Genomic DNA, 14,357 nt, shown 5'->3' with positions numbered 1-14,357 from the left:
CGGTGGGAAAAAAAAAAAAATACAACGACCGTGCTATTTCAGTGAGGGAGTGAGGAGGTCTTGGTTGAAAAGAAAAATGGGCGAAATCAGTTGCAAGAAAGGAGAGAAAATAGGGTTTATGGAATGGTAGAGAAGAGATCGTTTGTGGTCGCCTCACATAAATAAGAGAGGGGATCAGGTGAGGAGAGGCATGAGGGTCGGTGTTGGTTGGGGAGAAACGAGGGAAAAAAAGGGGTTAGCAGAAATCGGAGATTGAAAAAGAGTGCGCGAGGGCGATAGAGAGAGAGGCGTGAGTAAGATGGCTCGAGAGAGAGAGAGAGAGGAAGGGGAAGGGGGTCAGGGTTATACCTACGTGGTTCAATTAGCCCTAGGTTGTTGCCGCCTGAGATGGGTAGAAAGTGGCGTGCCGGAGAGTATCAGAGAGCCGTTAGAGCGAGAGGTCCGTTAGAGCAAATGAGCACAACAATTCAAGCTTTCACTCCATATCCTCACTGCTTAGACCACACTTGACACATTACGTGTTTGGTGTGCCCTTGCACTTAATTGCATGCTTATTTGTGAAGAAACACTTTTTTTTTAGCTTTATTTTTTGTATCTTAATTTCAAGAAGAAAATTTAAGGTACCTAAATCAGGTTGTAGATTGAAGTAGAAAATTTAAGATTTTTACTTAGAGGGAAATCCACTTGGAGTCTAGGATCCATGTTTGACCAGAAATCAAGGCATCCATTTCTGTTTCCATGGCCACTTTCCACCCAGGATGGGGAGGCAAAGTTATGGAAGGGAGATGGATGATGAGCTATAGGAACAAAATTTTTATAGGGTAAGCAGTCATGGTTTTATGAGTGTAAGAACGAGTACTTTTATGAAGGGCAATTGGTAAGTCATCAGAAGTCGAGGAGGAAGTAGGAGCTTAAGCTAGAGGTGCAGATTGTGTGGAGGGCTGTGGAACAGGAAGAACCAGAGCAAATTGGACAAACTTCTTATGCCAGTGGCCCACTGATACATTTTCAATGGTTTAGACGAAATAATGGTTGGAGCATCATCAAAAGGCACAATAGTAGGAATCGAAGGTGCGCGGACACCATTTGTGTCAAGTGAAGAGCTAGTTGCTGGAGTTGGAAAATGTGCAATATTTTAAAAAAAGTAACATCAGCACTGACAAACTACCGGTGAGTAAGGATCATAACATTTGTTCCCTTTATGAGTTCTAGAGTGGCCAAGAAAAACACAGTTGACAATCGTGGGGAACAACTTATCAATCTAAGGTTGCAAAGTAAGAACAAAGCACAAACATACAGAAACCCGGGCGGCAAAGAAAATAAGGGAGATTTTGGAAATAAAATAGAAAAAGGTAAATGGTTTTGACATTTGATTAATCAAATAACAGTCAGTGAGAATTGCAATAAATAGATCAATTTCCAATAAATATCTGCTTTTTCATTTGGCAACATCATTTTGTTGGGGTATATACAAACAATTTGTTTGATGGATCGTACCATGAGCAGAACAAAAAGTGGATATCTCACAATGAGTGTATTCAAGTGCATTATCAGATCAAAAACTTTAATAGAAGCATCAAAATGAGAAAACCAGTCCATAAAACTATCGGCAGTCCCCCATTATACCAATTACCAATTTCTATAAATCCTTGCTGAAGTAGAGAAACAATAAGAGACTTACTAATTACATCGACTAACACAACTTGAAACAAACTAAAACTAAACCAATTATACCACAATAGAGACACTCCCCCTTATCATGGTCAATCACTGAATGTACTCGTTTGAGATTTAAAAGTAACCGCAAGCATACGGATCAGTGTAGCTAACGGGTCGAACACAAGGAGAGCAGCCACTTTATTTTAGGTTTTTTCTAGTCATGAGAAATTGCACAGATTAATGATTGTGATCTAATTCCAAATACTGCCCTAAAACACATGCATCTAAAAACGTCCTAACCAACACATCTAGGGAAATTGAAATTGAAATTGCAATAAAAATTGAACGACCTAACCATTCGTCATCTAGGAATTTAAATACTCAAACCACGCAATTAAAAAGCAAATAACTGAAAATAAAAGTGCTAAAATAAAAAGTGCTGAAATGTAAATAAATAAAATAAAGAGGGGAAAAAGCTAGAGAGAGCCACACAAGTAGGTATCTCTACTTAGCCCGAGGGATGCACCATAAATAATATGAGCTTCCCTACTTGATCAGAGAGTATTCTTACAAGGGCTTTTCTTCTTGGCTTTAGGGGAAGGGATGCAATATAAATAATCAAAATAAAAGGATGGTTTCATAGCTAGAGAGGGGCAAAGCCAATGCATAATCTAGCCATGAGCCTTTGGGGAAAGGGAGAGCAATAATGTAAAACTGAAAATTTAAAACCTAATTTAAGAATGAAAGGGTAGTAAGAAGAGGGAATGAGAGGGGGGGTGAGAAAACTACTGTAGAAACCTACTTACTTGAACTTCAATACTTGAACTTGAACACTTGATTGAGATTTGAAATACTACCAGTATTAAAAACCAGATCTGGAATAAACCAAATCTGAAATTGCTAGGCCTGGAGAAAACAAATCATGAAGAAAAAAAATTGACCTTGAAAGAGATGCTCCATAGCTTGTTCTTGTCACCGAGAACTAAGCCTAGTTAGAAATTAAAATTGTTACTCCTTTGAATAACTTGAATAACATGAACCATAAAAATAAAAGACATTACATTAATAAAATAAAACCAATTACAAAAGTGTTTAAATTAAGAAAAACTAAGAAGAACTAGAACTAGAACTAGAACTAGAAGGAAAGCACAACTAAAAATTAGAGAAAAAAAGAGCAAGAGAGGGACACCCCTTTAGGGTTTGGTGGACTCCTTTTTATAGGGAATTGGAGAGAGAGAGAGGAACACTTCCAAGGGTGGAACCCCTTGGACGATTTTGATGAGGTGGAGGGGAAGAGAGAGAAGAGAAAATAGGAAGTAGGGGATTTTTCTTATTTCTTGCCTTTTTTCCTATATTTTTTTCTTCTCTTTTGTGCACAATCTCTTGGCTGAATTTTTGTGATGAGGTAGAGGAGAGAGAAGAGAGAATCGTGGGAGAGGAGATCTCCCACGATTTTGATTTCCTTTTTTCTATTTTTTTCTTTCCTAAATTTTCTCCCTTTTTTTCCTCCTTTTTCTCTCTTCTTCAAACTTGCGTACAACCCTTGGCCGACCTCTATTTTTTGCTTAAATCGATTGTGATGAGTAGGAGAGAGAAAATCTTCCAAAAAAACTCCAAAAAAATGACAGCCAAGAGGTTCGAACTTGAGACCTCCTAATGAGCAAGGGATTTTGCACACCACAACTCACCAACTACGCTAGGTAGTTGTTACCAAAAGCAAATCTTCAATCACTTAAGGGTGTGGTCCATCGATCCTTATTGGCATTTGAAATATTCCTTGTACCCCTGGGACAACTGCAGACGGGTTGGTTCTGCATCTCGGTTCAGTTCTGATCCATTATTCTTTTTCTAGCCCGAAAAGAATAATCACTTGTACGGGTGACCAAACGGATGTGTACTTTTAATGCAACACGTCCATCTTGCTCAGAATTTCGTTCTCTTTGCAACCATGGAAAGAACATGACCTCTTTACGTGGAAAATTGGAGATACGATGCCCGATAGTCCTTAAGTCTTTGAAAATATAAAACCTGAAAAAAGAGAGTAAAACCCAAGGTAGCCCCATTCTAAATATGTAAAATGTATGCTTTTATACCCTAGATTTCACACATAAATGTGCTCATCAGTACCATAGAGATTTGACAAGAATATCCCTATGGTACTTATCTTAACAACGTGGACCGTTCAGGATGCTTATCCCTGCTTTAGTCTTGGCAGGTATCATTTGTGCTGGATGAACCCTTTTTCTATTTGCATTTAACCAGATATTGGTATTTCAAAACTGAATCATGAAATTTGATTACTTCAATAGATATATGAACTGTGATGTCTTTTGTATTATTTCTCACCATTAAAAGGTTGACATTTTCTTCAATTTTTTTTTTTAAATTCTCATCCATTAGAGAATTTAACTGTTTATTGATGTCCTATGCAGGCAATCTGCCACCTATTGACAGATATAGGAATCTATTGTAAGGAGGCTGCCTCATCTTGTCGTCCTTATGAGTTGCCCAACGAAGACGATTCTAATAATGAACCAGAAGAGTTGTTGGGTTATGAGGATATGGATCTTGAGACCTTTGTTTTTCGTAAAGTTGCTGAGGAAGCTGAAGCTAGAAAAAGAGCTAGGGAAAGTGCTACATTTCATCTTCATGCACCTAAGTCACTTTTTGGTTTGGTGGAAGGTATAATTTCTGAAGACATTATTTCAGCGCATGCCTAACCAGTCTGACGTTTTCTAGTTACAATCCCCTAAGATGATATTTAGAAGGTACCTTTGGGTCCTCCAAGAAGTGAACATACATCAAATTCTCCAGCAGTGCATGACCCAATTCATTCCACCTCTTGGAGTGGAGAAGTGAAAAACATACACGCTCACATCTGTCATCTGGAGGCAGAACATGTTTGGGAGAACACCTCCAATGCTATCTTCCTCAAGTTATTAGGTGCCTCTTTCGGTCTTTCCCATGTAGCGCCCACCATTCACCTTCATTAGAGCATTAAGATTATTCTTGTTAAGTGTTTGTACTTTGTACATATTATATTGAACTAAAAAACTAAGGTGATGGATATCCTAGGAGTAGTCTCCCGAGTCCTGACCAGCCTTTGTAGTTGCACAGCCAAAAGTCCCAGTGGTATCTCTGAAGTTCTTTACCTGTACCCTTTCAATGATTGGTAATGTTAGCATCATTATTAAATCATAATTACATTCATTTTTAAGTACTTAAGAAATTACAAGTCTTCCCTCGTTAATTTCAAGGAAAAAAAGGTTACCTTCAAATTCGAATCTTGCACAAATTTTACTCAAATCCAACAAAATATTGTCGTAGATGCTCCAAAGTAGTCCACCATGTCTTGATTCAGCAAGAGATTGAAGGATTTTTGTCAAAAATCCTGTTTTCTGGGGTTTCTAGTGGTTTCCATTGATACCTATAGCTTCATAGAAATTTTGACCTCAATTTGCGAAATGTGGTCTTATTATAAGGGCCAATGTAGCATTTTGGCCATTTCAACTGAAACAATTAATTCTTGTAGAGTTGACCCTATTTTTTTCATAATTTTTCAGAATCGACCCAGGTCGTTGACATTTCAGTATTTCCACTTCAACCCTTGGTTGAAATATTTTATCCTTTCCATTCCAATACTATTTTGATTTTGCCTTTGTAAAAATTCGTAACATTTAACTCAAATTTTCAAAATTTCAATCAAAATTTTGACCACTAGTACTTGTTGTATGTGTTTTTTTGGATTTATTTTGTTATTATACTAATACATTTGGTTTTTCTTCTCCTCGTGGAATGTTGTATGATATTGAAGGGTTTTAGGTTACGATGTGGTCCATTGTTAGTGCTTGGTGGTAGATGTGGGTTTTTATTGCTTTATTTCTTCCTATTTTTGCATTACTCCTATATTGGCCATTTTTCTCTTACTAAGATTCTTTCCGTTATTGCTGAACCCCCATCCCCCAAGGGAAAGGGTTGGTTATTTTTTTTATGGCGATAATAATAGTTGAAGGCTTCATTTACTTGATTATTTGCAGATGTCCAGGTTCCTGCTGGCTCTAAATTCAAGCGTAGCAATGATGGTAGACAAGGGAGGGATTTTGCATGCCGTTCAGATGATGCATCGAGAGGTGATAGTCAAACTGGTGGCCTATTTTTACGTACTAACTGGCAGGTACAGGGGTTCTTAAGAGAGAAAGCAGATCTAATTGAGAGGTAGGTACTTATTGATTTCTAACTCATTTGAACACAGTGAGATTGTATTGTGGGCCTCTGACTCAGTTTATTTACATCTGGGTAGGCATGGCAGTTCATTTCCACTAAATTCATTTGAATCTGTTTTAAAGCAGCTTCAGAAGCTTGCTCCAGAACTTCATCGTGTAAGTTGTAAAGATTGGCTTACGAATGTACTTATATTAATATTACACCTGTTATGTTAAAAATGTAAATGGTGCTGTTTGCTCATTATATTTTGTCATTTTTTTATATGCAGGTTCACTACTTACGTTACTTGAATAGCCTTTACCATCATGATTTCCCTGCCTCTTTAGAAAACCTTCACTGCTATTTTGATTACAGGTATCTCTTTGATTAATTGTTAAATGTGCCAAACTAGTAACTGCTAACTTGAATTTAAAAAAATAAAGCCAAACTACTGTAGTAGGTTCCTTCCCATCCCTCCACCAATCCAACATTTTCCTTTGGAGTAAATATGTGCTCCTTTTTTAGTTTATATTTTTTCTGAAACTCAGTTATGGCCAAGATATAATAAAATCGATCCCAGAGTCTGCATCTTGGACCCTTATCTCAGGCCATGTTTATGAGTTTATCTATGTCTCTATTAGTTGTGTTACTCAAAATGCAAAATATATTCTTTTTTCTCTGCCTCTTAGCGTGCTCTTGCTTCTTTAGACTGATTAAACTGTTGAAATTTTTGGTATTCCTTGGATTTTCTGTGTTGTGAAATGTCAAAGATATCGAGATTACAAACCAGGGAGTTCGAATTGGGTTGGTTGGACTCTAACTCAATCAAGTTATTGAAATTGAACATAGATCAGATTCAACTTTAGTTGGTTGGATAGGGCTTGAAAAGTCTACCTAATTTAATTTTTTTTGGGGTTGGTGTTGTTGAGTAACCTAATCCAACTGGGAGGAAGCTTCTCTGTTTTGATTGGCGAAGAGAATTTATTTCATTGCTTGAGCCAAAACAAGCATGCATACTGTCCAGTCAAGGTGTGCCTACAGAAATATTTACAGTAAAGTACCAAAGCATGGCATTTATCATATGTGGATATTTAAGTTTCGGCTACAAGTTTCAACTGTTGGTTTCCATGCCCAAATTTCCAAATTAGGTAAAAATAACTTCTGAAAAACCCTATTTTAGGCTATTTTGAAACAAAGTGGAACCCTTGAATTGTAAAAAAAAAAACCCTAAACTTCTTGTTTCGCTTCAGACCTTTGGTTAGTAATGTACATTTTATGCTGTTGTATACATAAAATTTAGAACTAGAATGCACATAATTTAACTAAACTACTAAAATATGCATCAGGAATGAATAAACATAAAAATGGAAACTATTTTAAATTATCACATGTTGATCATGGTTCATTACAAAGATATGGGAGTGATTTGGTAAAAACCACAGAAACTGAGGTTTTCTAGGAAGTTTCTCTCTTTCCAGTCGGAATTGTCAAAACTAGCGAAATGATATTGAAACACAAAACATGATTGAAATTTTGCCGAAATTTTGATCAAAACTTGGTAAGACCCAAGTTTAGCTCCTGCTTTTTTTCTTTTGACCTTCTATCGAAACAAAAAAATTTCACTAAGTATTGGTGATTTTGATTGAAACCCAATCAGTTGAGTGGGAGCCAACATCAGAACTCTTTTGCCACTTCTATCTTGGGTTCATATTATCTTTGGTTTCGTTCTTACCAAGTTTTCCTAGATCTTGTGCATGGGTCCAACTTTCAATTTTTATTTTTTGGAGGTCTGAGTTGAAGTTTATGCCAAAAGATGAAAAAATCTACTTTGCCTGTACTGATTCTACCCACGAGCCCAAAGAGGCCCACATAATAGTGCCATTACACATCAGCCATACTATTAAACTCTTCTTAGGATCAACTTGGACCTGATAATGTTTAAAATATTTTTTTTAGGTGAATAGGAAATTCGTTACCAAGAAGAACCGGGGGGGGGGGAGGGAGGATATAGAAGGCCTCGAGGGGAAATAAATGAAACTAATAGAAGCTAAAAACAATACGTCAACTAGGGACCCAATAGAGGGGGAAGGCGGGGTGGGGGTGGGAAGAATGGTGGTGGATAGACTTCAAGACACAACAATGAGCTTGTTTCTTGAGGAATCCCTTATAGGATGATGGTTGAGCAAGAAGAGCTTGGAACTAACATCAAGGTAGATGCCATTCCAAATCATGCCAAAGGAACTAGAGTTGGAAATCCATTTTCGAAGATTGCGTTTCGTCCAGATATGTTTGATGGTAGCACAAAAGGCGAGCATTCCGACGGTGCCACAGATGGAGTTCCCAAAATATGTAATGTCAATCCATAACCACTCTCTCCGGACGGGGAGGATTTGTTTCTTGGAGGGCTAGAACTACTGAGAACTCTCTTCCGAATAAAAGAAGAGAAGGGGCAGCAGAAAAAAGTGGTCAGAGTCCTCTATCCCATTCCAACCAAGGCAGCTAAGTGGAGGGACTGGGATGTGACAGTGGATGACGAAAGCCTAGGTTGGGAGTCAGTTGGCAAGAACTCTCCAAGTTGTGAAACTGTGGTGTGTATAAGACCTTTGAGCCAAACTATCTCATGCCAGGGAGAAAAGGGGTTATGTGAATGAACCAAATCCCAAGCTGAAGAGGAGCTGAAGGTGTCAGATGAAGAGTAAATCCAAATAACTCTACCACCTCTACCTCGGTGACCGAGAGTATGGGTAGGCAAGGAAGACCAAATGTCAGAGAGGGGAGGAGGGAGGGATTGGGGGGGGGGCAAACACCATTGGAAATGATAGAGACAACTAAGGAATCTTTGGCCAAACTAGTATACACTTTTCTAGCTCCCACGACTGAGAAAAGGACTCCTGAGGGATGCCAATTGTCAAGCCAAAGGGAAGTAGTGGTGCTATTATGATTAGCTTAGATAGCTCTAAGGGGAAGAGGCCAAAGTTTGAGGACCTTGCGACACACCTAAGAAGAATCCAAGGGAGGGGCTACAATCCAAAGAGAGTCTTTTTGGAGGATGGATGAGTAAACCTGGGAAACCCAAATGGAGTTTCGCTTGAGAGACAAGCTTCCAGATGAGCTTGAGGATACTAGCGGTGTTGACCTCTTGGATCTGTTGTCTTAATCATAAATTCTGTTCCTTTTTAGGGAGGTTGATAGAAGACCAGCGGATGGGGTGGAGAAATCTAGAAGAGTCTAATCCTTTACAGGGGAAAGAGCACATAAGGGATTGTACATTCTTGATAATAGACTGGGTGGAGTCTGAAGACACCGGACCAATAAATGTAGCTAGATTGATTGATCTGATGAGCTCTAGTTGCCCAACTTAAGAGAGGAGCTTTCCCTTCTAGGGTTGAAGCCTTTTCCAAGTAAGGTCCAACATTGGGGAACAATGATATGCGGTAAGCTACTAAGCTTGGTAGAAATGAGGTGAAGAACCAATTATTTAACAGGAACCTAGAGAGAAACTTATTAGGTCGAGGAGAAGGGCATTGGTGGCTTCGGGACTCTAATAAGGAAGAGGTGGGATTTGAGAAGGTTGACGTGGAGGCCAGGCAAATCTTCAAAGTGGTGAAGGCAAGATATGACGGTTCTAATAGAGAAGGGGGTTGGCCTAAAAGAAAATCAAAAGGTCATCAGCAAAAGCAAAGTGAGTAAGGTTAAAGGGCTTTGCATTTAAGAAGTGGGGAGATCAGGTGATGGTCCATGGAAGATTGGATGGATTTAGAGAGGACCTCAAGGGAAAAGGAGAAAAGGAAGGGGGAGAGGGGACAAACTTGCTTTATACCCACCAATGGTCCATGGAAGATTGGATGGATTTAGAGAGGACCTCGGAAAAGGAAGGGGGAGAGGGGACAACCTTGCCTTATACCCACCAATGGGGCAAAGTAGCCTGCCGGGCTTCCATTGACAAGCACAGAAAAGCGAGGGATGGATATGTAGGAGTGAATCCAGTTGATGAAGACAATGGGAAGGACATTTGATGAAGAACCTTAGAAATGAATTCCTATTTGATGGAGTCATAGGCTTTGTGGATATCAATCTTAAGGAGGGCAATATGGGAGTGGGGTTTCCTGTCAAATCCTTTAACAATCTCAAGACATAGTAATGCCTCTGCCGGCAAGGGAGATTTGTTAGCACTGACAAGGGAGTTAACAAGTTGGATCCTGTTGGCAATGATTTTAGCAATGCACTTGTACAAAAGATTGTAGAGGGAGATCAGCTTGAAGTTAGGCATGAAAGATGCTCCCTCTTTTTTGGGGATTAGGCAGAGAAATGTGTGGTTGATCCCTTGGATTTGGGAGGGATAAAAAAGAGAAGCTTTTGATGGTTTTGATTAGGTCTCAACGGGAGGAGAAGAAGCCCATGTTGAAGCCATCAAACTTGGGTGCTTTGTTGGCAGAGGACAACAATAGTGATTTCCTCATTAGAGGGTATGGCATGATGGGAGGGGAGGAGATGACTGGGGATGAATTTGTTAAGTAAGTTAGGGAATGGGATTAATGGGGGAGGAGGCTGAAGAGCTCAATGAAGTAACCCGAAGCTTCAATTTTGATGTCATCTGGGTTGTGAAGATGGGTGCCATCTTTGGTAATGAGCATGGGGATGGAGTTGGTGTTGGATCTGGCTTTCAAAGATTTGTGGAAGTAATTGATGTTAGAGTCTCCGAGCTTTAACCACTTAATGCAAGACTTCTACTTGTGGTAACTTTCTTCCTGGGCTTTGAGAGACGAGAGCTTAATGGAGGCTGTCTTTTCTTGTTCAACAAGGAGGGGGTTATGAATGTCCATTTGCACCCTAGACTGAATGGCTTTTGCATTGCTCTTGGAATCAAAGAAACGAGAAGAGATGTTGTCGAAAAGGTGTTCCAATCTTTAAGAGTGAATTTGACATTTTTGAGATTTTTGGCAAAGGTTGTAAGGGGAGAGGAGAAGGCCTGAACTTGAATTATTTCACGCAGGTCTGACTTGGGGAGAAAGTCTTGATGGAGAGATCACATGTGAAAGAACTTAAAAGGGTTTAGGACCAAAGGAAGTGTAGGGCTGGACAAGGAGGGAGATGGGGCTATGGTTTGAGACGCCTGAAAGGCAAAGAAGAGGCAATGGATGGGGTAAGGAGGTTAACTAAGCTTCATTGACCAAAAGTCTATTGAGCTTATAAGCAATTCTGTTCTCGCCACTTCTATTATGCTAGGTGAGTTTGATATCTGACCATCTTGAATTGTTCATTCTAATATTTTCCTAACTCATTGAAAGCTTCCATGAGAGGGAGCCAACTTGTTTTTCATGAGCAGCCTTGACCACATTGAAGTCACCCCCCAATTCTAAGGGAGAGAGCGAACTTGGGGAAAGATAGCGCAAAGGTCATCCTAGAGGGGGATCCTATTAACATCACTGTTGAGACTGTAGGTAATGGAGAAAGCTAAACCGAAGGTATTGTTTGGGCCATTGATGGAAAGGTGTATACACTGAAGAGGAAAAGGATGCAACAACGTGGAGGTGGGGTTCCAAAGTATCCAAATGTGGGTATTAGGCTGCAAAGGTAGTTGGAAAGGAGAGACTATGAGGGGGCAATGTAGGATGCTATATGAGAGACGATTGATTCAGGAACCATGGTTTTAAGAAGGCAGCATAAGTCAAAATGGGAGGACTTGATGCGGGAGCGGACCTCGGCGTGTTTGGTTGAAGAGTTCAGGCTGTGAACGTTTCATATGGACCAAGAGGTCATTGAGAAGGCTGTGGGGGGGGGGGCAACAATGGCTCAGAGGAACTAAGCGTAATGTGATCTTTGTGAGAGGCGGGATGGTTTTTATGTCGTCTCTAGTGCTCTTTGATGGTGGGGGAGCGAGTGGTGAATGAGGATTGGTGGGACAAAGAGTCGATGGAAGGAGAAAGAGAGGCAGGGGTGGGGCCTGCCAGGTTCTGAGCAAAGATGGAGCTGTCAGGCGAAGGAGAAGCTTTTGATGGGTTGAGTGGGTTAGTTAAGAGGGTCAAAGGGTGGAGGTGGCGAGCAGGTTGATGATTGCCCGAGATGGGACATGAGATGGGACATGCAGGTTCAAGGGATTAGTGCAGATGGTGGTTTGAGAAGAGGAGGTTGGATTAGAATGGTCAATGGTTGAGGGGTGGGCCAGGTTGGTTGAGGGTTGGGCCGAGGTTGAAGAGGGTAGGAATTGATGGCTTCATTCAAGTGGGGGGGGGGGAAGGCCCACTACAAAAATTTTCTTCGACAACTGGGTTAGAGTGTTAAAGGAGTATATGTTCTTCGAAAAGAGGGAGGGCCCCACTGAGGAGGGGAGGGATAGGAGGGGGTAAATGGGGGATATTTGTTTGAGGGGGGGGACCCGAGGGGGGTTGGTGAGAACTGTGTTAGATGTAGTCGAAGAATAGGGGAAGGCTAGGGATTTGGTAGGGGAGTAACATGCAAGGCAGACCCTTCGATCTACGAGATGGAAAGAGGGAGCTGGTCATAGAGGTTGTCAGTGGTTGTAGATGAGCTGCAGGCAAGCCAGGGGGTTATCGTCTTCCATACGCGAATCCGGGGTCTCAGCACGTCAAATCTGTTTTGTCTGGCAGTAATGTCCCCAAGGACCAATGGATCATAAGAGGAGTCTTCGCTTGGTTAGAGTGGCAGTGATTGCTGCGGGTACGTCGGTTTCTACTCCACCTCCGGCCATGATTGGGGTCACAAGAGATGTGAGTTGCCATGGAATTATGGCAAGGGGGGTATATCAATCTGCCGGAGTGCGGTGGATGTGTTGTTTGCTGTGGCTGGGGTGAATAGAAACATGACCTTTAGAGGCTATTAGAACTTTTGGGGTGTAGGACTTCATAGAAAAACCGAAGACCTTGCATACCAAACATTTGGGGGGTGGGGTGAACGATTTGTAGTAGATATTTTGGTGGAAGGAGTATCCTTCATCATCATTCATCACCGTCACAATAGTAGGAGGGAAAGCTTTGGCCAACACTCCGAGACATATCTTGCGAAGGTTATGCTATCCTTTTTTTGAGTTCTTTTGTCCGAGTACAAAGGAGTGCCGACCACTGAGCCTATGATGCTCAATCCTTTCTCACACTATTAGTGAAGAGGGGATTAGGGGGAGCTATCCAAAGAGGGATGGTATGAAGGTCTACTTTGCTGAGCTGAGTTTACTGATCCCATCAATGGAGAAAAATGGATTTTTTCCCAACCCGCCAGGGGCCTCCTTCAAGAGCACACAACTTGTCATCTTCATCAGAGAAGTTGAATAGGAAGATTCCATTGTTGAGAAGCTACATGTTCATAGAACCATGAGACCTCCATTGTTTGGAGAGGGAGGATTTGACTATGGTGAAGGTTATCAATGGAAAATCAAGAAAGTAATCATTGCATCAATATCATCTATAACTGTTGTGTCTCGAATTCTTTACCCGTTTCGAAGATTGACCCGCTCTGGCATATTTGGTGGCGACCCTAATGGAAAATTTTTTCTTTTTTCTTGAGGCCTGTAATGGTAGAAGAGGGCTTGGGGCTGATACGTGTATATATTTGTTCTATTGTCTTCTTGTGCAAATAGGTGAGATTGGGTGATTTTCGAGTTAGGGTTTCTGGGCGAAAGTTCTTGCCGTGAATTTGGGTGTTCTTGAGAGATCTCCATTGTAATCTTTCTTTAATTACATAGTGAAAAATCTTCACCTTCTCCAGTGGATGTAGCACATCACATGGGTGTGTGAACCACTTTAAATCTCTGTGTCTTGCATGAATCTGTTCATTTATTTTTGTGTTTCTTGGTGTTTGTTCTAACAATAACCTCAAAAACCTGCCCCCAAATCGAGGAGTCCAGAACAGAAAATACATCGTAAGTCTTTATTCTGTTATCAGAATTCTACAAAATCCTGCAGGTCTATTCCTTTACAGTAATAGACTACTTGACCTGATTTCTTGTCTATTCTGAGTTACAAACTCTATCCATATGCTGGTTTTGTACTCTGTTCTGTAATCTTGTTAAGTACTAGTCTCTTGCTGGTTTTCTGGTTGGGGATAACTTGACATTAATTTGCCAACATCTTTGTCTGATGCAAAACTGTTAGTTCCTCCATGCAGGTCCAAGGCCTCACTTAGCCACTAAAGTGTGGGGCTCTTTTTCCTTAGAAATCTCACCAGTAATTTTTCATTGATGAATTTGACTTGGCTAGATTAAGATTTAAAGCATCACAGTTATGTTAGTCATTTGCACATCAGTTCAGTAATGGACTATTGATGAATTCTTCATTAGAGCTAAACCAAAAGTTGTCTGAACTCTCTCTGTGCCTCTTTGAATATCTTAAACACCACATAATTAGGAAAAATTTTAAAACCTTTGTTTTAAAAGAGAGTATTTCTCTCTAAACTGCCTATGCCATTTTTAGTTAGAAGAGTTCTGATTATCATTCTCATTATAGTCATACCTTGAAAGACTGAAATGACAAAGGTTTTTGCTC

The 14,357-nt window shown here is 40.4% G+C and overlaps 1 protein-coding gene across 3 annotated transcripts in view; it reads left to right on the top strand.

Annotated features, from left to right (window-relative positions):
* Window positions 1-14,357, top strand: part of LOC122076562 (anaphase-promoting complex subunit 5) — a 40,709-nt gene that overhangs the window by 8,227 nt on the left and 18,125 nt on the right. For all 3 annotated transcript variants that reach the window (XM_042641927.1, XM_042641929.1, XM_042641928.1), the window contains 4 exons: window positions 4,092-4,341; window positions 5,697-5,874; window positions 5,960-6,038; window positions 6,152-6,237. In XM_042641927.1, coding sequence (XP_042497861.1) covers window positions 4,092-4,341; window positions 5,697-5,874; window positions 5,960-6,038; window positions 6,152-6,237 — 593 coding nt within the window. The remainder of the gene's footprint in view (window positions 1-4,091; window positions 4,342-5,696; window positions 5,875-5,959; window positions 6,039-6,151; window positions 6,238-14,357) is intronic.

The sequence above is a fragment of the Macadamia integrifolia genome, chromosome 4, assembly GCF_013358625.1.
Source record: "Macadamia integrifolia cultivar HAES 741 chromosome 4, SCU_Mint_v3, whole genome shotgun sequence".
In the NCBI taxonomy this organism is placed as follows: domain Eukaryota; kingdom Viridiplantae; phylum Streptophyta; class Magnoliopsida; order Proteales; family Proteaceae; genus Macadamia; species Macadamia integrifolia.
This window is presented reverse-complemented; position numbering and strand designations above follow the sequence as displayed.